The following is a 22504-nucleotide window of genomic DNA, read 5'->3' as shown; positions in this document are numbered from 1 at the left end:
GGATTACAGGTGTGATCCGCCCGCCTCGGCCTCCCACAGTGCTGGGATTACAGGTGTGATCCACCCGCCTCGGCCTCCCACAGTGCTGGGATTACAGGTGTGATCCACCCGCCTCGGCCTCCCACAGTGCTGGGATTACAGGTGTGATCTGCCCGCCTCGGCCTCCCACAGTGCTGGGATTACAGGTGTGATCCGCCCGCCTCGGCCTCCCACAGTGCTGGGATTACAGGTGTGATCTGCCCGCCTCGGCCTCCCACAGTGCTGGGATTACAGGTGTGATCCGCCCGCCTCGGCCTCCCACAGTGCTGGGATTACAGGCTGAGCCACCGCACCTGGCCGGGTGTTTGTTTTTATTACCATTGCCATAATGTTGCATCTACAGAATCCCACAGTGTTTAGCATTTTGCCATATGTGATTTAAGTAGACCCTTCACTAAAGAGGAGATACAGATGGCAAATAACCACATGAGAACATGCTCCGCATTCTGAGTCATCAGGACAATGCAAACTTAAACCCCAGTGAACTCTCTCTACACAGCAGTGTTGACTGAAGTAAAGGTACATCTGCTGTGCAGCACTGTCCAGAACGTGCGGCTCTGCGGGTATGTTTGAGTTCAAACCTCCCATCTCACTTGGGTTTTTGCTTATTCAAGGAATCTACTCCCTTTTATCTCCTTGCTTTACTGTTTTTGGATTGTTTTGAGGTTTTTTAATTTTTTCATTTTCCCTTCACTATATTGGTTCCTAGTGCTGCCACACTAATTACAGCAAGAGAGTGAATCTCACAGTTCTGAGGGTCAGGCACCTGAAATGAAGCTTTCCACAGGGCCAGGCTTTCTCTGAGCTCTGGGGGAGAGTCTGTCCTTGCCCCTTCTAGCTTCTGCTGGTGCCCAGCAAACCCTGATGTCCCTTGGCTAACAATCTTTGCCTCTATTGACGTATCATCTTTTTCCCTTTGGGTGTATGTCTGCACTTCCTTCTCCTTTCTCTGGTAAAGACACTGGACATTGGATTTAAGGTTCACTATGATCTTGTACGACTTGACTAATTATATCTGCAAAGACCTGATTTCCATGTAAGGTCACATTGTGAGGTTCTGGGGGATATGACTTTTGGGGAGGCATAATTCAACCGGGTACATGTATCTACTTCCTAGCGAGCTGAATGTTCTTTTGCTATTATAGTAGGGATTACAACATGAATCCATGACTTGTTAAAGTCCAATGTAAGTTAGACCTTATATTATTTTCAGATGGTGCCGTGTGCTTAAGCCACTTTAACTCCATGTATCTTCCTCCGAATTTTGTATTCTTGCCGTGTATTTTATTTCTGTAAATATCTTACAACATATGTTTTACACAGTCAACATTCATTTAGATTTCCCATATGTTCTTCTTCTGTTGCACCTAATTCCCTCACCAACTTCTCGCTTCCATCTGTGATCATTTTTGTTCTGCCCAGTGCTCCCTTTCGTGTTTTCCTTAGTGCAGATCCTGCTGGTGACACATTCCCTCAGTGTCCAGAGGAGGTCATTATTCTGTTCTCTTTTGGGGGAATCTTCTTCCCAGGTATACAGTTCTAGCTCTGTGCTTCTTTTCTTTCAGATAGTAAATGTATCACTGCATTGTCCTCTGCCTTCCATCCTTTCCACTGAGAAGTCACCTGTGAATGTCATCCTGGCTTCTTTGAAGGTAATATGCCTTTTTTTCCTCTGGCTGTTTTTAAATTTTCTCAGTCTTTGGATTTCAGCCCCAATGTGCCCAGGTGTGGTTTTCTTTGTTTTCCGTTGCTAAAGATTCTTGGTTTGGGGAAGGTTCCTTTTTTTCTTTTTCTTTCTTTCTGGTACTTGTCTATTATGTCTTCAAATATTTTGCTAACCCTATTTTACTCCTCCCTTGTAGGATTTCAATCATTTTCCCCACAACTTTTCACAAAATATAGGCGTGTTTATTGCTCCACTTTTTTTACGTCTCTCTTTTCTTTCCTACTCAGGTCTGACATCTCCTCATCTCCCTTCCTTTAGGAATCTTCTCTTTAGGTTTGTTTGTATGTTGTTAAGCTCAGCTACTTGGGTCTGAATTTCAGCTGTTGTGTTCTTTGTTTCCAGAATGTCTGATTCCATTTGATGAATCCAGTTTGACACTAAAGTTCTCCATTTGTCCTCTGTTTTCTTGAGCAAGCTAATTGGCATTACTCTGAATTCCAGTTTGACAATTCTAATATCTAAAAGCCCCACGTATCTGTTTCTCTTGTTGGTATTTTCCTCTTGGTCCTTTGGTCTTGTTCTCTAGCACCCCTAGTCATTTTTGACTGAATGTCGGACTTTATGACAATTTGTCGGATTATTTGAGCCTCTGTTGCTGCTGCTGTCTGCAGAGGAGATCGCTTTTGTTTCCGGGGGGCAGTTAGGCTGCGGATAGGCCACATGAGTTCAATACGAGCCGATTTAAAGATAAGCTGCGTTCTTTCTGGTTGTTCCTTCCTCCTAGGGAGTAGCCCTTCACTTATATTCAGCATTTCCAACTGAAAGCCTGCGGTTTTTTTTAACTAGAATCCCCCCACCTTGTCAGGTCCTGAACTCTGTGTGTTTTTCTTCTAATTTCATGAGACTACAAAAAGCTGTGCTCAGCTGATCAGCCTCTCGTCCTCTTGGCTGTGGCCTGTGAATTGGTGAATGTCTCAATAAGAAAATCTGCAAAGAATATCGGACTCACTTCTGTGCAGTTTCTCTCTAATGGGGATTCACTCACTCGGGTCTCAGCCGTCTTGACACCTCCCGGCCCCTTTGAACAGATTTTGTTTGTAAACCAGATTTCTAATTTTTCTCAGCTGTATGGCCACTCTGATGTAAGCCAGTTCTCCCTACACAAAAGCAGAACTTGGCAGAGCATTTTACACAGCATTAGAAAAAGGCGGCACAATGGAATCATTTTCAAAAGCAGAACTTGACAGAGCATTTTACACAGCATTAGAAAAAGGCGGCACAATGGAATCATTTTCAGGGTTCAAAATTACTCTTCAATAGTTTCTCCAAAAAAGTATATTATTTCAGCCCATTTTTGTAAAGGATCTTCCTTGTGCCAGGCAGTATTTTAGGCCTTTGAAGACTGAGTGGTGAACAAGACACAGTCCCTGCTCACATGAAGCTTACGTTTGGAGAACGGGAGCTGAGGACAGCAAGGACACTGAACAGGAACAGAGAAGAGATGCGGCACAGAGACCCTGATGGCGCCAGGTGCAGGGCTCACGCCTGTCATCCCAGCTCTTTGGACAAGGCAGGAGGATCACTTGAGACCCCATCTGTACAAATATTTTAAGAAATATTGATAATGGGACTTGAATTATCTATTATTGAAGCACATCATAAAGCAATGGCCTTTAAGAGTAGAACCAAATCCATGCCCAAAATGGACCAGTGAAAACTTTTCTTTCCTGTCTGAAACCCAGTCCTATCCCCAGCATTCCCACGTGCAAGTCTGAGTGGGCCTTGGGGCAGGCCGTGGGGCGGGACGTGGCCTCTCCTTCCTTGCTCCTCTTCTCCCTGTTTTGAGCTCTAACTCCTCCAGTGACAGGGACGGGGAAGGAATGTGCAGGGCCACCACTGTGGGGCTCACTGGCCACTGCTGCCCCTTCTCTCCAGGTGCTCCAGTGCTCCCATCTTCTACCCGCTGCTCCTGCCTCTTCAGTGAGGACCGGCTTTAGGGAGGAGATGCCCCCATCGTCGTGAGTGGGACAGCTCTCGCTTGGGATGCCACACTTTGCTTAAGGCTGAAGGGTCACCCCCACCTCCACAGCCCCCTTCTTACAACCAGGGCTGCACTAGTGGGTGCTGGGACCAGGCCCACCTTCACTCTTGCCTCAGGGATCTACATGGGACAGGACACAGCTCAGACTTGATGGGAGATTTATGAGCTGGGCCACATTACAGGCAAACACACATCCCTAATCATGACAGACGCTTCCTTTCAGCAACAAGGAAGGGGAGGTTGGGGGGCTGGGACAACAAGGCCAGGAGGGGTATAAAAGCCTGAGAGCCCCAAGCACCTCACACACTCACACAGTCACTCACTCACTCACACCTCCCCCAGCTCACCTCCTCCACCTCCCAGCACAGCCGCATCCACCATGTCCATCTGCTCCAGCGCTTGCTCCGACTCCTGGCAGGTGGATGACTGCCCAGAGAGCTGCTGCGAGCCCCCCTGCTGTGCCCCCAGCTGCTGTGCCCCAGCCCCCTGCCTGACCCTGGTCTGCACCCCAGTGAGCTGTGTGTCCAGCCCCTGCTGCCAGGCGGCCTGTGAGCCCAGGCCCTGCCAATCAGGCTGCACCAGCTCCTGCACGCCCTCATGCTGCCAGCAGTCTAGCTGCCAGCCGGCTTGCTGCACCTTCTCCCCCTGCCAGCAGTCCTGCTGTGTGTCCGTCTGCTGCAAGTCTGTCTGCTGTGTGCCCACCTGCTCTGAGGATTCTTCATGCTGCCAACAGTCTAGCTGCCAGCCGGCTTGCTATGCCTCCGCCCCCTGCCAGCAGGCCTGCTGTGTGCCCGTCTGCTGCAAGTCTGTGTGCTGTGTGCCTGTCTGCTCTGGGGCTTCTACTTCATGCTGCCAGCAGTCTAGCTGCCAGCCGGCTTGCTGCACCACCTCCTGCTGCAGACCCTCCTCCTCTGTGTCCCTCCTCTGCCGCCCCTTGTGCAGGCCTGCCTGCTGTGCCCCCGCCTCCTCCTGCTGTGCCCCCGCCTCCTCCTGCCAGCCCAGCTGCTGCCGCCCGGCCTCCTGTGTGTCCTTCCTCTGCCACCCCACGTGCTCCCGCCCTGCCTGCTGAGGACTTGGCTCAGGCCAGGAATCCAGCTGCTGATGGGCAGGTGCCCAGCCTCAGGTCCTGACCTGGGTTAGGTGGCTGTCCCCACCTAGGGATGGGTCCTCGTGTCTCCCCTGAGCTGAGGTGACCACCCTCCTTGCTCCCAGGAGCCCCCATCCTCACTGCTCCCCAGCTCCTGCCTTCTAGCACTTGCCCACTTTCCACTTGCTGCTGGGCCCCTGTCCTCCCTCCCAGCTTCTCTGCCCTGGGTCATTTGGCCTGTCAGCACCTCCTCCTGCTCCCAATAAACTCTCCTTGGTCACCTGATTCTCTTCTCCTGTGTGCTCCTGGTGGGGGGACACACATGGTTTGAGCTGACATCGGTCTCCTCCAGCCATGACTGTTTCTAGGAATGAGTGACTTAACCTAGAAGTCACAGGGGAGTGGACTAACTCCTCCAGGGGGTCACCAGGTGGGGGTCACCAGGTGGGACTCACAGCCATACCAGGAAGGCTCAGTCCTGGCTCAGCCCCATGCCTGGGTCTTCCTGAGCCTAGTCATTCGCTGCCCTGCACTGGGCTGTGGGGCTCTCCAGACCCCAGCACCGTCGCACCCACTGTCCCACCTGGGCAAGCCCACCATGTAGAGTCAGTTGCTGGGAAGCTGGCCTGGCGTCCCCGCACCACAGCCTCCAGGCCTAGTCACCCTACCTGTGTGCCACCCCCAAAGGTTCTGCCCATTTAGCAGAAATCAGAGGGGAAAGTAAGGGGCTGCTGCACCTGTGTGGGAGACAGGGGGCTCGGTGGGGCTCAGTGGGACCTGGAGGGGGCAGAGGGACGCATAGGATTCTCCCAGGGACTCAGCGAGGACAGGAGCATCATGGGGGTGGGGAGGGACACCCAGGATTCCATTGCCCAGTTTCTCCTCTGGGGGCACCAGGTTCCATGGGGGTATAGGGATGAAGAGCCGGGGCTCCCGCAGATGACCCAGGGTGGGCACAGTCAGTGATGCCCCTGTCCCTCTAAGGCTTTGTCCATGTGGGGAGCATGAGCTACCTGTGATGTCCTGTGGGAAAGGCCATCAGCGGGGACAGTGGTGACATCAGGCCACGCGTGGGGCTCTGCCACCAGGGGTGGGTGCAGGGCAGTGAGTCCTCCGGCTGTGAGACAAGCTCCTCCAGGCCAGCTGCAGAGACCAAAACCCAGTCATGAATGCCCACCCCAGATGCTCAGATGCCCATGGCCAGGCCAGCCACAGCCTGATAGATGTGGTCAGAACAGGTGCAGAAACACCACAGAAAGTGGCCTGGAGCCCAGGGGGAGGCCCCGCGTGGTTGCTGCACAGTGCCCTCGTGGCTCGGCCCTCAGCTCCCTGCCCTCCGCGCTGGCGGCTGCTGGGAACCTCCACCGCCTAAGTGCACGGCCGTCCACACTGCTTCCCGGCACATTCCTAGCCCATTTCCTATCATGCTCTTTGCGTTTTTCTTGCGGATTGAGGGCTGGGGATCCTCTGTCCATATTTCCAGCCCATTGCTGCTTCTGTACCGCACACCCCCTGAGACTGAAAACTGGTCTAAATGTGCTGATATTGGTTCATTGCTATTGCTTAGATCTAACTTTTTGCTGATATGACTTGTGTGAGGTTTGACGCATTAATCTTTCTATTCCACTGATAGCCAACTGTCCTTTCTTAAAGTCAGTTTATCCTCTCCATCTCCCATCTGAAACATCCCTTTGGCTGATAAAAATGTTGATACAGTGTACTTCTGAAATCTCTGTTTTGTTCTGTTAACCTCTTGATCTACCTGTGCACCCACCCAGACATTTTATCCACGTCATTCCGCCTTGTAACATATCCTAACAGCGCGTAAGGAAGGTGCCACTTTCTCATTTTTAAAAACATTGGTTCTAGCTGGTATATATACTCTTCTCAATTAATTTTAGAAAGCTCTTCAAGTATCTTTAAAACTGCTATAATTTTGATTGGGATTGCATTGAGCTTTTAAATATTTAGGAGGAAACTATAATTTTTAATATTGCCTTCCAGTTACATAGTGAAATTGGTCCATTTAGAATTTTATCATTTTCTTTTATAGGTCTAAAATATTCCTGTTTGGATTAACTCCTAGGTATTTCATAGGCATGTTTTACTAGTGTAGTGGGGAACAGTTTTCTATTACGTTGTCTTAGCATATAAATCTCAAATATGGGGGGCCATGGTGGCTCCAGCCAGTCGTCCTGGCACTTGAGGAGGTGAGGCCATGAGTTCAAGGCTAACCTGAGCAACGTTACATGCTCTCATTGATTGACAAAAAAAAATAAAAACTCAACTATGATACATGTCTGTATAAATCGTTCACATACACGTTGCCTTCCTATCAAGGCATGTGTGTAGCTCCTGTCCTCTGCAGGTCCTCTTGGTAGACGAGCTCATCATTTGAAAATAAGGAGAATTTAACTTTGTATTTCCAGTCTTTACAACTCCCACTTCTATCGTTTCTCCTGTCACAACATTACTTTGAGCACCCAGAATGATGCTGAATAAAATTAGAAGAATCCCTGATGGTTCCTGATTTTTCTGAGGATGAGTCAAAGGTTCACCACTGCACATGTGGTTTGCTGTGGGCTTTGGGTAGAAACCTTTTATTTTTAAGCCAAATCTTTCTATTTCCTTTTTGCTGTGAATTTTCATTTACTAGAATCAAGAAGCCAGAGGAAAAGTAAGCATATGAAATAAAGATGAGGAGGATCTTTTTAAAGAAGACACAAATAGAACATCTAGAGAGGAAAACACCATGCCTGAGGTGAAACTGACACGGGACGATATTAACAGCAGAACAAACACTGCAGAAGAAAAATCAAGTGCATTTGAAGACACAGCAGTAGAAACGATCTAAAATGCAACATGGACAAAAAGCAAAGCATTAGTGGGTTGTAGGAAACATCCAGTAACCGCATATACATGCAACTGGGGTCCCCAAAGAAGAAGAGAGAGAAGGAGGCATGGAAAAGACACTGTCGGATTAGATAAAAAGCCAAATGTCAACCATGCTTCTTGCCTGAACTACACTTTACATAAAATAACATAAAGAGGTTAAAGTTTTTAAAAGAGAAAAGGACTAAATTAATCTCAAAGCAGGCATAAGGTATGAAATAGATTAAGTGAAAAACATTAAAACAATGTGATGATCAATGAAACCAGAGCTTGCTCTTTGAAAAGATAAGTCTGATAAATGTCTAGTTAAACTGACTGGGAAAAGATAATGAAGACACAAATTATCAGTATCAGGAATGGAAGAGGCATTGCCATACACCCCACAAGCATCTGAAGAATAAAAAGGGGCCAGAGCAGTGGATCACACGTGTAATCCCAGCATTTTGAGAGGCTGAATTGGGAGGACTGCTTGAGGCCAAGAGTTCAAGACTAGACTGGGCAATATAGCGAGATTCCATCCATATAAAAAATTTAAAATTACCTGGGCAGGTGGCATGTGCATATAGTCCCAGCTACTTGGGAGGCTGAGGCAGGAGGATCACTTGAGCCCAGGAGTTCAAGACTGCAGTGGACCATGATCATACCACTGCACCTTAGCCTGGGCAATAGAGTGAGACTTTGTCTCAAAAATAAAAATAAATAAATAAAAAGAAAATACAACAATTCTATGCCCATAAATTGGGTAATTAATATGAACTGGGCCCATTGCTTGAAGGCACAAACTATTAAAAAACAGATAACCCTAATTGTCCTGTATTAATTTTTTAATAAACTTTATGTTTTAGAGCAGGTTTAGGTTCACAGCAAAACTAAGTGAAAATTCCAGCATTCCCATATATTCCCTGCCCCACACATGCTCAGCCTCCCTCATTACCAACGTCCCCACCAGCGTGGCACATCTATGACAAGTGATGAGCCTGCCCTGACCCATCCTCACCACCCAGAATCCACAATGTACATGAGGCCTCACTCTTGGTGTGACCCACATTATGTGGCTTTGGGCAAAGGTGTAAAGACACGATTTGTCGTTAAAGCCTCACACAGAGTTCCACTGCCCTAAAGATCCTCTGTGCTCTGCCCAGTCATCCCCCTCTCTCCTCTGCCCTAAAGATCCTCTGTGCTCTGCCCAGTCATCCCTCTCTCCTCTGCCCTAAAGATCCTCCGTGCTCTGCCCAGTCATCCCCCTCTCTCCTCTGCCCTAAAGATCCTCTGTGCTCTGCCCAGTCATCCCCCTCTCTCCTCTGCCCTAAAGATCCTCCGTGCTCTGCCCAGTCATCCCCCTCTCTCCTCTGCCCTAAAGATCCTCCGCGCTCTGCCCAGTCATCCCCCTCTCTCCTCTGCCCTAAAGATCCTCTGCGCTCTGCCCGGTCATCCCCCTCTCTCCTCTGCCCTAAAGATCCTCTGCGCTCTGCCCGGTCATCCCCCTCTCTCCTCTGCCCTAAAGATCCTCTGTGCTCTGCCCGGTCATCCCCCTCTCTCCTCTGCCCTAAAGATCCTCTGTGCTCTGCCCGGTCATCCCCCTCTCTCCTCTGCCCTAAAGATCCTCTGTGCTCTGCCCGGTCATCCCCCTCTCTCCTCTGCCCTAAAGATCCTCTGTGCTCTGCCCGGTCATCCCCCTCTCTCCTCTGCCCTAAAGATCCTCTGTGCTCTGCCCGGTCATCCCCCTCTCCACTGCCCTAAAGATCCTCTGTGCTCTGCCCAGTCATCCCCCTCTCTCCTCTGCCCTAAAGATCCTCTGTGCTCTGCCCGGTCATCCCCCTCTCTCCTCTGCCCTAAAGATCCTCTGTGCTCTGCCCAGTCATCCCTCTCTCCTCTGCCCTAAAGATCCTCCGTGCTCTGCCCAGTCATCCCCCTCTCTCCTCTGCCCTAAAGATCCTCCGTGCTCTGCCCAGTCATCCCCCTCTCTCCTCTGCCCTAAAGATCCTCTGCGCTCTGCCCGGTCATCCCCCTCTCTCCTCTGCCCTAAAGATCCTCTGCGCTCTGCCCGGTCATCCCCCTCTCTCCTCTGCCCTAAAGATCCTCTGCGCTCTGCCCGGTCATCCCCCTCTCTCCTCTGCCCTAAAGATCCTCTGTGCTCTGCCCGGTCATCCCCCTCTCTCCTCTGCCCTAAAGATCCTCTGTGCTCTGCCCGGTCATCCCCCTCTCTCCTCTGCCCTAAAGATCCTCTGTGCTCTGCCCGGTCATCCCCCTCTCCACTGCCCTAAAGATCCTCTGTGCTCTGCCCAGTCATCCCCCTCTCTCCTCTGCCCTAAAGATCCTCTGTGCTCTGCCCGGTCATCCCCCTCTCTCCTCTGCCCTAAAGATCCTCTGTGCTCTGCCCGGTCATCCCCCTCTCCACTGCCCTAAAGATCCTCTGTGCTCTGCCCAGTCATCCCCCTCTCTCCTCTGCCCTAAAGATCCTCTGTGCTCTGCCCAGTCATCCCTCTCTCCTCTGCCCTAAAGATCCTCTGTGCTCTGCCCAGTCATCCCCCTCTCTCCTCTGCCCTAAAGATCCTCTGTGCTCTGCCCAGTCATCCCCCTCTCCACTGCCCTAAAGATCCTCTGTGCTCTGCCCAGTCATCCCCCTCTCTCCTCTGCCCTAAAGATCCTCTGTGCTCTGCCCAGTCATCCCCCTCTCTCCTCTGCCCTAAAGATCCTCTGTGCTCTGCCCAGTCATCCCTCTCTCCTCTGCCCTAAAGATCCTCTGTGCTCTGCCCAGTCATCCCCCTCTCTCCTCTGCCCTAAAGATCCTCTGTGCTCTGCCCAGTCATCCCTCTCTCCTCTGCCCTAAAGATCCTCTGTGCTCTGCCCAGTCATCCCCCTCTCTCCTCTGCCCTAAAGATCCTCTGTGCTCTGCCCAGTCATCCCCGTCTCTCCTCTGCCCTAAAGATCCTCTGTGCTCTGCCCAGTCATCCCCCTCTCTCCTCTGCCCTAAAGATCCTCTGTGCTCTGCCCAGTCATCCCCCTCTCTCCTCTGCCCTAAAGATCCTCTGTGCTCTGCCCAGTCATCCCCCTCTCTCCTCTGCCCTAAAGATCCTCTGTGCTCTGCCCAGTCATCCCCCTCTCTCCTCTGCCCTAAAGATCCTCTGTGCTCTGCCCAGTCATCCCCCTCTCTCCTCTGCCCTAAAGATCCTCTGTGCTCTGCCCAGTCATCCCCCTCTCTCCTCTGCCCTAAAGATCCTCTGTGCTCTGCCCAGTCATCCCTCTCTCCTCTGCCCTAAAGATCCTCTGTGCTCTGCCTGGTCATCCCCCTCTCCTCTGCCCTTGGCAACCGCTGATCTTTTCACTATCTCCATAGTTTTGCCTTTTCCAGAAAGTGATGTTTTTGGAATCACACAGTATGTAGCCTGTTCAGATTAGTTTCCATCACTTAATAATATGCATTTAAGGTTTTTCCAGACCTTTTCATGACTTAACAGCTCATTTCTTTTTAGCACTGAATAATAACCCACTGTCTGGATGCACCACAGTTTATCCATCTGCCTACTGAAGGGTATCTTAGCTGCACCCAAGTTCTGCCAACTATTAACAAAGCTGCTATAAGCACCTTTGTACAGGTTTTTGTGTAGAGCTAAGTTTTTAGCTCATTTGGGTAAATTCCAAGGAGCATAATTGCTGGATCCTGAGAGTGTTTTTTGTTCTGTAAGAAACCACGAAACTGTCCTCCAAAGTGGCTGCACCCTCTTGCATTCCCACCAGCACTGAATGGGAGTTCCCGTTGCTCCATGTCCTTATCAGCATTTGGTGCTGTTGGTGTTAGGGATTTTGGCCATTCTTACAGGTGTGTAGTAGTGTCTCAAACTCTCTAATGACGTGGGATGTTCAGTATATGTTCATGCACTTCTCTGCCATCTGTAAATCTTCCTTGTGGAGGCATCTGTTCAGGTCTTTTGCCCATGTTTGTAACTGGGTTATTCATTTTCTTATTGTTGGGCTTTAAGAGTTCTTTTAATATTTTGGACAACCACTTTTATCAGATATGTCTTTTGCAAATATTTTTTTCCAGTCTGTGGCTTGTCTTCTCATTATTGTGCTGTTCTATGTCAATTTTAAAGAAAGCGTCAGGCCCAGACTGTCCACTAGTGAATGTAAGTATCAAAACACTTACAGAAGAAAAAAAATGACAATTCTATACAATCTCTTCATAAAATAGGAGACAGAACACTTCACTACTCCTCTCAAGAGGCCAGCATTACTCTGACACCCAAAACAGATAAAGACATCACATAAAAGGAAACTACAGACCAATATCCCTAGTGAATACAGACACAGAAATCCTCAACAAAATATTAGCAAGTCAAGCAAAACACGAAAAGACCAACACGTTACAACCAGGTTGTATTCGCCCCAGAAATGCAAGGGTAGCTCAACAATTAAAAAAAACAACATAAAAACACACTGAAAGTAATTCACCATATTAACAGACCAAAGAAGAAAACAATAGAATAACTTCAATAGATACAGGAGGAAATTTTACAAAATTCAACACCAATTCATGATTTCTTTAAAAAGCTCTCAATGATGGTATTTATTTGAAAGGTATTTATTTGGCTCATGGTTCTACAGGCTGTACAAGCATGGTGCCAGCATCTGCTCAGCTTCTGGTGAAGCCTCAGGAAGCTTACAATCATGGTGGAAGGCAAAGCGGAACAGTGTGTCACATGTTGAGAGAGAGAGCAAGATAGGGCAAGAGAATGACATAAAGTTGGAACTTATAATTAAAGGGGAAGCAGATCATAAAAAATTGGAAAATCCATGGACTGGCCATGTGGTAAAGAAGGAAAAAGCATTTTCAGGAGAGAAATACAAACAGGCTATGGAGCATTGCTAGTGAGATTTGCATGCTGAAAGGGAGCCAGGGGCTAACATCCAAGACAACAGGGGGAAAGGCCTTGAAGGCATTTCAGAAATCTCTGAAGCAGCTCCTCCATCAGAGGCCCAGGAGCCTGGGAGAAAAGAATGGTTTCAGGGGCCTCCCTGGTCATCCAGGGAGGCTGCTCCCACATGCCCTGTGTCACCCAGGGAGGCTGCTCCCACATGCCCTGTGTCACCCAGGGAGGCTGCTCTCACATGCCCTGTGTCACCCAGGGAGGCTGCTTTCACATGCCCTGTCACCCATGGAGGCTGCTCCCACATGCCCTGTGTCACCCAGGGAGGCTGCTTTCACATGCCCTGTCACCCATGGAGGCTGCTCCCACATGCCCTGTGTCACCCAGGGAGGCTGCTCCCACATGCCCTGTGTCACCCAGGGAGGCTGCTCCCACATGCCCTGTGTCACCCAGGGAGGCTGCTCCCACATGCCCTGTGTCACCCAGGGAGGCTGCTCCCACATGCCCTGTGTCACCCAGGGAGGCTGCTCACACATGCCCTGTGTCACCCAGGGAGGCTGCTCTCACATGCCCTGTGTCACCCAGGGAGGCTGCTCCCACATGCCCTGTCACCCAGGGAGGCTGCTCACACATGCCCTGTCACCCAGGGAGGCTGCTCCCACATGCCCTGTCACCCAGGGAGGCTGCTCCCACATGCCCTGTGTCACCCAGGGAGGCTGCTCACACATGCCCTGTCACCCAGGGAGGCTGCTCCCACATGCCCTGTGTCACCCAGGGAGGCTGCTCCCATATGCCCTGTGTCACCCAGGGAAGCTGCTCCCACATGCCCTATGTCACCCAAAGAAAGAGTATTTGAAAGAATTACATGGGGGCAAAAAAAGTGAACCTCAACTGGTATCTCATACTTAATGTAAAAATTAGAATTGATCATAGACCTAAATGCAAAATGTAAAAGTTTTTAACATTAAAAGAAAAAAACACAGGGGAAAAATCTCTATGACCTAGTATCAGGCAGATTCAATACCAAAAGCATGACCTAGAAAAGATAAAGGCTGATAAATTGGACTTTTTCAATATTAAAACTTTTATCTTCAAAAGACGCCTAAGAAAATGCAAAAGCTAGGCACTGACTAATGGAACATGTTTGCAAATACACATCTGACCACACATCTGCTTTACATATATCCAGAATATATACAGCATCCCCAAAATTTAACATCAAGAAAACCTGGGCATGGTGGAATCCCAGCACTTTGGGAGGCCAGGTGGGTGGATCACCTGACGTCAGGAGTTCAAGACCACCACTCTGGCTGACATGACGAAACCTCATCTCTACTATGGAGGCGGCACCTGTAATCCCAGCTACATGGGGGGCTGAGGCAGGAGAGTCACTTGAACCCAGGAGGCGGAGGACCCCGTGAGCCCAGATCGTGTCACTGCACTCCAGCCTGGGTGACACAGTGGGACTTCTCTTTTCTCCAAAAAGAAAACAATAGTAATAAAAATGAACAAATAAAAGGGGGCCTGAAAATGTCTACATTTTGCCGAAAAAGAGGCACAGATGGCAAATAAGCACATGAAGAGATGCTCGGTGTGTTTCCTTAGGGAACGCAAGTGAAAGCCACAGACGCCCTACACACGTGCTGGAACGGCTGTGTGGCGAGACCGACCATGGCAAGTGCTGGCCAAGAAGGGGGAACAGAGCACCACCCGTTGTTGGCGGAAGCGTGAACCGCCACATCCACTCCAGCAAACGCTTTGGCAAACAGGCACGCTGAGTATGTCCAGCGCATCATTAATCACCAGCTACAATGCCAATTACCAGTTGCCCCTGCACGCTTGTAGAATGGCCAGCTTTGTTTTTGTTTTTGTTTTTGTGTTTTAACTCACATCAAGTACTGGCAAGGATGGACGGGAACGAGAAATCTCAGACGTTGCTGGCAGAAACGTAAAACAGCACTGCCACCTGGGAAAACAGTCTGGCAGTTTCTTATAGTTAAACAGGCACTGACCATGTGATCCAGCAATCCCACGCCTGGGAATTTACCCCAGAGAAAGATAACTCATTATCACGCCAAAACCGTACACAGGCAATGTGTGTAGAAGCTTTGTTCATAATCATCAAAACGGGAGACGAGACATCCTTCAGTCATTGAATGAATAAACGAACTGTGGCATACCCGTACAATGGAAGACTACTGCGCAATGAAAAGCAACACACTACTGACACACAGCACGATATGGAGGAATCCCAAGCGCACTTTGCGAAGTGAAACAACTGAGACCTGCCAGGCGACACACTGCATGCCTTTACTCAGTATTCTACACATCGAATGTCCAACGTACACGACATTCTAGAAGAGACATGAGTGAGGGAGGGGCTGGCCACAGTGAGTCAACGCAAGGGGATTTTTGAGGATGCTAGAATTCCTCTCCCCGGCACTGTGGTGGTAGATACAGGATTCCATGCCCTTGTCAAAACCCACAGAACTGTAGACCACGACGGGTAAATTAAATGAAGAAGGAGAAAGAGGGGGAGAGGGGAGGAGGAGGATTACAGCCTCCCTGGGTGACAGGACAGCAGCAGGAGGATCACTCATTGTTACTTGCTTCTACAAGGTTAAGGGAAGCAGGTGTCCTTCCTCTCCCTGAAGAAGTTAACAACCTCATCTTGGCTGATTTTTTTTTTTTTTTTTTTGGCTTCTTTCTTGTTCTGTTTTGAATTTCACTTCTCTTCGAAGTTGCTTTCTGTTTTGGGCACCACGTGCTCTGGAGACATATTCACAGTCGCATTGTGTGAAACTAATTTCCCTTCACCAGGTGACTTAGCAGCTTCTGTGTTCCTAGGAACTTTCCCGCAGACTAAGACTCGGCTCAGGTGTCTTTGGACATGCAAACTTCCTGCCCGTCTCTCTGGAGGCTTTGAGGGTTTTTCTTTACATTTGGTGTTGGAAATGGCACCAGCTTGTCTAGATGTGCACCATTCGCCATTCAATTTGTCCCATATTTGATAAAATTTCAAATCTGAAGACCCTTGTTTTCATTCCGTCCTGGAAAGTTTTCTCCTGCTTCTCCCCTTTGCTCTCTCTTTCTGGAAAATCTTATTTGATGAATATCAGATATTCTGGAAGAATCACTTTCTCTTGCGATTGCTTCTGCATATTGCGTCTCTGCCATTCCGTGCTGTGTGTGACGGTCTCTTCCCGTTAACTCCTCGCTGCGGCGGCTCAAGCCTGCCCTTCAGCCCTTCTCTGCGTGCAGTGCTTCTCAGCTCACGAGCAGCACTCATCAGAGGGGCCCCAGCTCTGCCCTGACCCTCGGTGCCCTGTTGCCCAGCCATAGAGACTGGGAATTCAGGTCCCCTCACCTGCAACGTGACAGCGAGTGCAGAACTTGAAAGACAGGTTGCGTGCTGAGGATACGTCTTCCCTGAAACGTCTGCTTAGAGGACCAGCCTCGGAACAGGGAATTGACACAGGCCACAACCCTAACTGCGTATTTTACAGGCTTGGCAAACACTGTTGTGTAAACAAACTAGAACTAATGAGGACTTCCAGAACCCAGCTCCAAACTCCAACAAGGAAAGGGAAGACTCGTGGAGCCCCCAGCTAAAACAACACACGCCCTGGCCAGATATAAAAGCCCAGCTGCCCACAACACCTCAGACACTCACACACACTCCTCACTCACTCACTCACTCCCCCCACCAGCTCAACCATGTCTGTCTGCTCCAGCGACCTGAGCTACAGCAGCCGCGTCTGCCTTCCTGGTTCCTGTGACTCTTGCACTGATTCCTCCTGGCAGGTGGACGACTGCCCAGAGAGCTGCTGCGAGCCCCCCTGCTGTGCCCCCAGCTGCTGCGCCCCAGCCCCCTGCATGACCCTGGTCTGCACCCCAGCCAGCTGTGTGTCCAGCCCCTGCTGCCAGGCAGCCTGTGAGCCAATCCCCTGCCAATCAGGCTGCACCAGCTCCTGCACGCCCTTGTGCTGCCAGCAGTCTAGCTGCCAGCCGGCTTGCTGCACCTTCTCCCCCTGCCAGCAGGCCTGCTGTGTGCCTGTCCGCTGCAAGTCTGTCTGCTGTGTGCCCACCTGCTGCAAGCCTGTGTGCTGCATGCCCACCTGCTCTGAGGGCTCCTCTTCATGCTGCCAGCAGTCTGACTGCCAGCCGGCTTGCTGTACCTCCTCCCCCTGCCAGCAGGCCTGCTGTGTGCCCGTCTGCTGCAAGCCTGTCTGCTGCAAGTCTGTGTGCTGTGTGCCCACCTGCTCTGAGGATTCCTCTTCATGCTGCCAGCAGTCTAGCTGCCAGCTGGCTTGCTGCACCTCTTCCCCCTGCCAGCAGGCCTGCTGTGTGCCCGTCTGCTGCAAGCCTGTGTGCTGTGTGCCCAAATGCTCTGGGGCTTCTACTTCATGTTGCCAGCAGTCTAGCTGCCAGCCGGCTTGCTGCACCACCTCCTGCTGCAGACCCTCCTCCTCCGTGTCCCTCCTCTGCCGCCCCGTGTGCAGGCCTGCCTGCTGCGTGCCCGTCCCCTCCTGCTGTGCCCCCACCTCCTCCTGCCAGCCCAGCTGCTGCCATCCAGCCTCCTGCGTGTCCCTCCTCTGCCGCCCTGCGTGCTCCCGCCCAGTCTGCTGAGGCTTCTGCTCAGCCCAGGAGTCCAGCTGCTGCCGGGCACTTCCCCCAGGGCCAGCCGGGCTCAGGTCTTGATCTGGCTTAGGTGGCTGCCCCCAGCTGGGGACAGGGTTTTCCATGTCTCCACTGTGCTGGGGTGACCACTCTCCTTGCTCCCAGGAGCCCCCATCGTCACTGCTCCCCAGCGCCTGCCTCCCAGCATGTGCCCACCTGCCCCCGTCGTCCTCCCTCCCAGCTTCTCTGCCCCAGGTCATTTGGCCTCAACTTGAGCCTGTCAGCACCTCCTCCTGCTCCCCAATAAACTCTCCTTGGCCACCTGATTCTCTTTTCCTGTTGTGCTCCTGGGGAGACACATGGTTTGAACTGACACTGGTCTCCTCCAGCCATGACTGTTTCTAGGAGAAAGGGCAGTGACGTAACTCCTCTGGATGGGTCACCAAGTGAGACTGCAGCCACACCCAGGAAGGCTCAGTCCCTGCTCAGCCCCCTCATGCCCTGGGTATGAACAGGGCTGGGTGGAGTCTCCCTTGCCACAATTCTCCTGGCTATGGGGTCAGCTCTCCCTTCCCAGCCAGCTCCCTGCCCCACGCCAGAGCTCCCTAGTGTTCCTGTCCTCACCAGAAGGATTTTGCCTTTCCTTTGTCACTTACTGGCATCCACGTATCACACCCTCTTTCTGAAGGCCTCCAGTTGGGAGTGTTCCCTCTCACGGGGAGGGAGGTGAGTTCAGGTGGCCGCCTCCCACCACGGACATCAAAGGGGCTGGGCCGTCTTCTCCACTCCCCAAACAGCCAGGGTCACGGGGCCCAAACCAGGACAAGTGGTTTTTGCTGAATTGAATGTTAAATTACACATGCAGACCACAGAGGGTGTCTCACTTCTTTAGAAAAGTGGCTTCCTAGAATATGGCTTCCAGTTTCACACGGGCGAAGACTTGCTAAAATATACATGCAGTCGCTTAATGACTGGGTTACGTTTTGAGGAATGCATGTGTCAGGAGATATTGTCATTGTATGAATGTCACAGACTGTGTTTACACACACCCAGATGGTGCAGGCACTACACACACCCAGATGGTGCAGGCACTACACACACCCAGATGGTGCAGGCACTACACACCCAGATGGTGCAGGCACTACACACACCCAGATGGTGCAGGCACTACACACACCCAGATGGTGCAGGCACTACACACACCCAGATGGTGCAGGCACTACACACCCAGATGGTGCAGGCACTACACACACCCAGATGGTGCAGGCACTACACACCCAGATGGTGCAGGCACTACACACACCCAGATGGTGCAGGCACTACACACCCAGATGGTGCAGGCACTACACACCCAGATGGTGCAGGCACTACACACACCCAGATGGTGCAGGCACTACACACCCAGATGGTGCAGGCACTACACACACCCAGATGGTGCAGGCACTACACACACCCAGATGGTGCAGGCACTACACACCCAGATGGTGCAGGCACTACACACACCCAGATGGTGCAGGCACTACACACACCCAGATGGTGCAGGCACTACACACCCAGATGGTGCAGGCACTACACACACCCAGATGGTGCAGGCACTACACACACCCAGATGGTGCAGGCACTACACACACCCAGATGGTGCAGGCACTACACACACCCAGATGGTGCAGGCACTACACACCCAGATGGTGCAGGCACTACACACACCCAGATGGTGCAGGCACTACACACCCAGATGGTGCAGGCACTACACACCGAGGCTCTGCGGCTCCTGGGCTTACAGGCTGACAGCACGTCGCTGTGTGAATACTGGCCATTGTCGACTGGAACACGGTGTGGCCGCACATGGCTGTGTACGCTGTTTTCATACCTGCTTTACCCTTCAGGCCTCATCACGTTCAGTTCTACACTTGCGTTAGGCGAGGCATTAATGGAATCTAATGGCAGCTAAGTATAAGCCAGTGCTTTGTTTCACAAAACCCTCGGAGGAAAGGAACCCACGAAGCGCTGAGGTCTCACTGGACACTGCGTGTCTATACTTTTTTTAAATTGTGGTAAAATACACATAACATAAAATTTGCCACCTACACTATTTTCAGGTGTTCAGTCCAGTGGCATTCAGGACATTCATGCTGTGCAAACATCACCACCGTCCATTTCCAGAACTTCTTCCTCCCCCCCAAACTGACACTCTGCACCACTAAATACTCACTCTCCATCACTCCCCAGCCCCGGCACCCACCACTCTACCTTTTGTCTCTATGAATCTGACCAGTTTAGGGACCTGATATCAGCAGAACAGCCCCAAGGTTCACCCACGTCATAGCGTGTGCCAGCATTTCCTTCCCTTTTCATGGCTAATATTCCACTGTGTGGATGGACCACACTGTGTTTACCCATCCATCCGTTCATAAACACTCAAGTTGCTTCTACCTTTTGGCAATTGTGAGTCAGCTGAACATGGGTGTACAAATATCTCTTTCAATTTTTGTTGTTGTTGTTGTTGTTGTTTTTTTTGAGACGGAGTTTTGCTCTTGTTTCCCAGGCTGGAGTGCAATGGCGCAATCTCGGCTCACCACAACCTCTGCCTCCTGGGTTCAGGCAATTCTCCTGCCTCAGCTTCCTGAGTAGCTGGGATTACAGGCACATGCCACCATGCCCAGCTAATTTTTTGTATTTTTAGTAGAGACAGGGTTTCACCATGTTGACCAGGATGGTCTCGATCTCTTGACCTCGTGATCCATGTGCCTCGGCCTCCCAAAGTGCTGGGATTACAGGCTTGAGCCACTGCGCCCGGCCCATCTCTTTCAATTCTTTTGAGAATGGACACAGAAGTGGAGCTGCTGAACCATTTGGTAATTCTGTTTTTAAGTTTTGAGGAACTCTACTCTGTTTTCCACAGTGGCTGTACAGTGTTACATTCCCAGCAACACCGTGCAAGAGTTCCAGTTTCTCCACATTGCCGCCAGCATAGCACATTCTGCTCTTTGCACATTAACCATCCTAGTGCGTGGGGGCACCTTTGGTTTACCAGGGACCTGTGCTCCTGACTGAGCCAGTCCCTACTGCCTGGCACCAGCCTTGCCCCTGGCCCAGCAGTCCCACCCTCCTCACACCAGCCCCGCCCCCTCACACCAGCTCCACCCCTCACACACCAGCCCCGCCCCTCACACCAGCCCCGCCCCTCACACACCAGCCCTGCCCCCTCACACCAGCCCCACCCCTCACTAGTCCCGCCCCTCACACCAGCCCCGCCCCCTCATACCAGCTCCACCCCTTACACACTCTTCACACACCAGCCCCGCCCCCTCAAACCAGCCACACCCTCTCACATCAGCCCTGCCGCTCACATGCCAGCCCCGCCCCTCACCAGCCCCGCCCCCTCACAACCAGCCACACCCCCTCACACCAACTCCACCCCTCCCACCAGCTCTGCCCCTCATACCAGCCCCGCCCTTCATAGCAGCTCTGCCCCTCACACACCAGCCCCGCCCCCTCACAGCAGCCCCGCCCCCTCACAGCAGCCCCACCCCTCACTAGTCCCGCCCCTCACACCAGCCCCACCCCTCACACACCAGCCCTGCTCCCACACTAGCCCCGCCCCCTCACAGCAGCCCCACCCCTCACTAGCCCCGCCCCTCACACCAGCCCCACCCCTCACACACCAGCCCTGCCCCCACACTAGCCCCGCCCCCCACACAGCCCCACCCCTCACTAGCCCCGCCCCTCACACAAGCTCTAGCCCTCCATCAACCCATCCCTCCTCATTAGAAGGCCCCATCCACCCTGCCCTGCCCTTCCCCCCACGCCCCCTCCTCGGCCTCGCCCCTCCAGCCAGCCCCTGCTGTCTCACCACCTGTGCCCATCGCCTCTGCCCTTCCCACCAGCCCTGCCCCCGAGCCGAGCCCCTCCCCGCCCCGCGCTGAGCCGGCCTGCTCTCCACAGAGGAACGAGTACCTGCTGACCGTGGTGGCCGAGGAGAGCGACCTGCTGTTGCTCGGCCTGCGCTTCTCGCCCTCCCAGCTGCACTTCCTGTTCCTCAGCGAGGACGTGGCCGGTGCCTGGCAGACCCGCGTGTCCTTCCGAAGCCCGGCCCTGGGGGACAGCCGCTGGCACACGCTGATCCTCGCTGTGACCGCAGGCGTCTTCTCCCTCACCACGGACTGCGGCCTCCCGCTGGACATGTAGGTACCCCCGCGGGAAGGGTGCCCCTGCGGCCGCAGAGCCCTGCCAGGCCAGGGGTCCATCAGCCATGCTCTCAGAGCAACACCTGTAGGAGCTGCCCTGGGGCAGGAGCCAACCAGGGGCCAGGAGCTATGGGGTGGAGGGGCTTTTCCTGTTCCTTCTGTGAGCAGACCGGGAGCCACCGCTCTCCTGTGGCCCTAACGCTGTCCTCTGATACTTTCAGAATGGCCGATGTGCCCTTCCCAGCCACCCTGTCAGTGAGAGGAGCTCGGTTCTTCATCGGCAGCCGGAGGAGAGCCAAAGGCCTATTCACGGTGAGTATGGAGGGGCTGCCCTCCCAACACCCGCACCCGTGGGACAGGGCTGCCCCGGCCGGTTGTCCTGCTGCTCTAGCTGAGCAGATCCTCAGATGTGCTAACTGGAAGGGAGGGCACAAGCATGCATGGAGTGTCTACCACAGGGCCTTCAAACTTGCTGTTTCCTCTTCCTGGCACCCTCCTCCCTGGTAGTCTTGGGTCCCTACCCAGCAGTCCTTTTCAGGCTGTCCCCACCATGTTGAGCCAATGCCCACACTGCACCCTTCCCCAGAGCTGCCGCTCCTCGGTAGTGCTGACTGCTCTCAGGCTGGCTGTGTGTCTGCTCGGCACCTATCTCTTATGTGAATATGAGCAGGGACCTCACTCCATGAGGCTAGAGGCTATGGTTCCCTACTTGGCCCAGTGTCTAGAGCCATGCCTGACACATAGCAGCTGCTGAATACTTATCAATGCATGCTTGGACAGATGGATGGATGAGTGGATGGAGGGATGGACAAATGGACAGATGAATGGATGGATGGTTGGGTGGATGAATGGGTGGAGAGGTGAACACATGGACAGAAAGATGGATGGATGGATGGATGGTTGAGGGATGGATGAATGGGTGGCTGAATGTGTAGTTGGATGGACGGACAGAGGGAAAGATGGATGGATGAATGGATGGGTGGATGGAGCGATTGATGGATGAGTGATGGAAAAATGGGTGGATGGATGGATAGATGGATGGATGAATGGGTGGATGGATAGATGAGGGATGGAGGAATGGATGGATGTGGGATGGAGGGATGA

At 52.2% G+C, this 22504-nt stretch overlaps 4 protein-coding genes across 6 annotated transcripts in view; 3 read left to right on the top strand and 1 right to left on the bottom strand.

The window, feature by feature from the left end:
- TSPEAR (thrombospondin type laminin G domain and EAR repeats) overlaps window positions 1-22504 on the top strand; it is a 218745-nt gene that overhangs the window by 163299 nt on the left and 32942 nt on the right. For all 3 annotated transcript variants that reach the window (XM_078358758.1, XM_017967093.5, XM_078358757.1), the window contains exons 3-4: window positions 21159-21397; window positions 21622-21712. In XM_078358758.1, coding sequence (XP_078214884.1) covers window positions 21159-21397; window positions 21622-21712 — 330 coding nt within the window. The remainder of the gene's footprint in view (window positions 1-21158; window positions 21398-21621; window positions 21713-22504) is intronic.
- LOC144580692 (uncharacterized) overlaps window positions 1-22504 on the bottom strand; it is a 47130-nt gene that overhangs the window by 13669 nt on the left and 10957 nt on the right. The window contains exon 2 of the mRNA XM_078358763.1: window positions 5847-5976. Within this exon, the coding sequence (XP_078214889.1) occupies window positions 5847-5976 (130 nt within the window). The remainder of the gene's footprint in view (window positions 1-5846; window positions 5977-22504) is intronic.
- Window positions 4048-5510, top strand: LOC118142792 (uncharacterized). The gene has a single exon (XM_078358760.1). The coding sequence runs from the start codon at window positions 4126-4128 to the stop codon at window positions 4813-4815; it is 690 nt and encodes a 229-aa protein (XP_078214886.1). The 5' UTR covers window positions 4048-4125; the 3' UTR covers window positions 4816-5510.
- LOC108589362 (uncharacterized) lies at window positions 16257-17539 on the top strand. Its single transcript, XM_035282846.3, has one exon. It carries the CDS (start codon window positions 16311-16313, stop codon window positions 17220-17222), a length of 912 nt encoding a protein of 303 aa, XP_035138737.2. The 5' UTR covers window positions 16257-16310; the 3' UTR covers window positions 17223-17539.

This window comes from Callithrix jacchus, chromosome 21 (genome assembly GCF_049354715.1).
Source record: "Callithrix jacchus isolate 240 chromosome 21, calJac240_pri, whole genome shotgun sequence".
Classification (NCBI taxonomy): domain Eukaryota; kingdom Metazoa; phylum Chordata; class Mammalia; order Primates; family Cebidae; genus Callithrix; species Callithrix jacchus.
The sequence above is the reverse complement of the archived record's forward strand: the minus strand, read 5'-3'. Positions and strand labels throughout refer to the sequence as shown.

What these genes read in the sequence shown, in the direction of transcription:
- LOC118142792 (XM_078358760.1), top strand. Translation starts at nt 4,126, where the DNA reads ATGTCCATCTGCTCCAGCGCTTGCTCCGACTCCTGGCAGGTGGATGAC.
- LOC108589362 (XM_035282846.3), top strand. Translation starts at nt 16,311, where the DNA reads ATGTCTGTCTGCTCCAGCGACCTGAGCTACAGCAGCCGCGTCTGCCTT.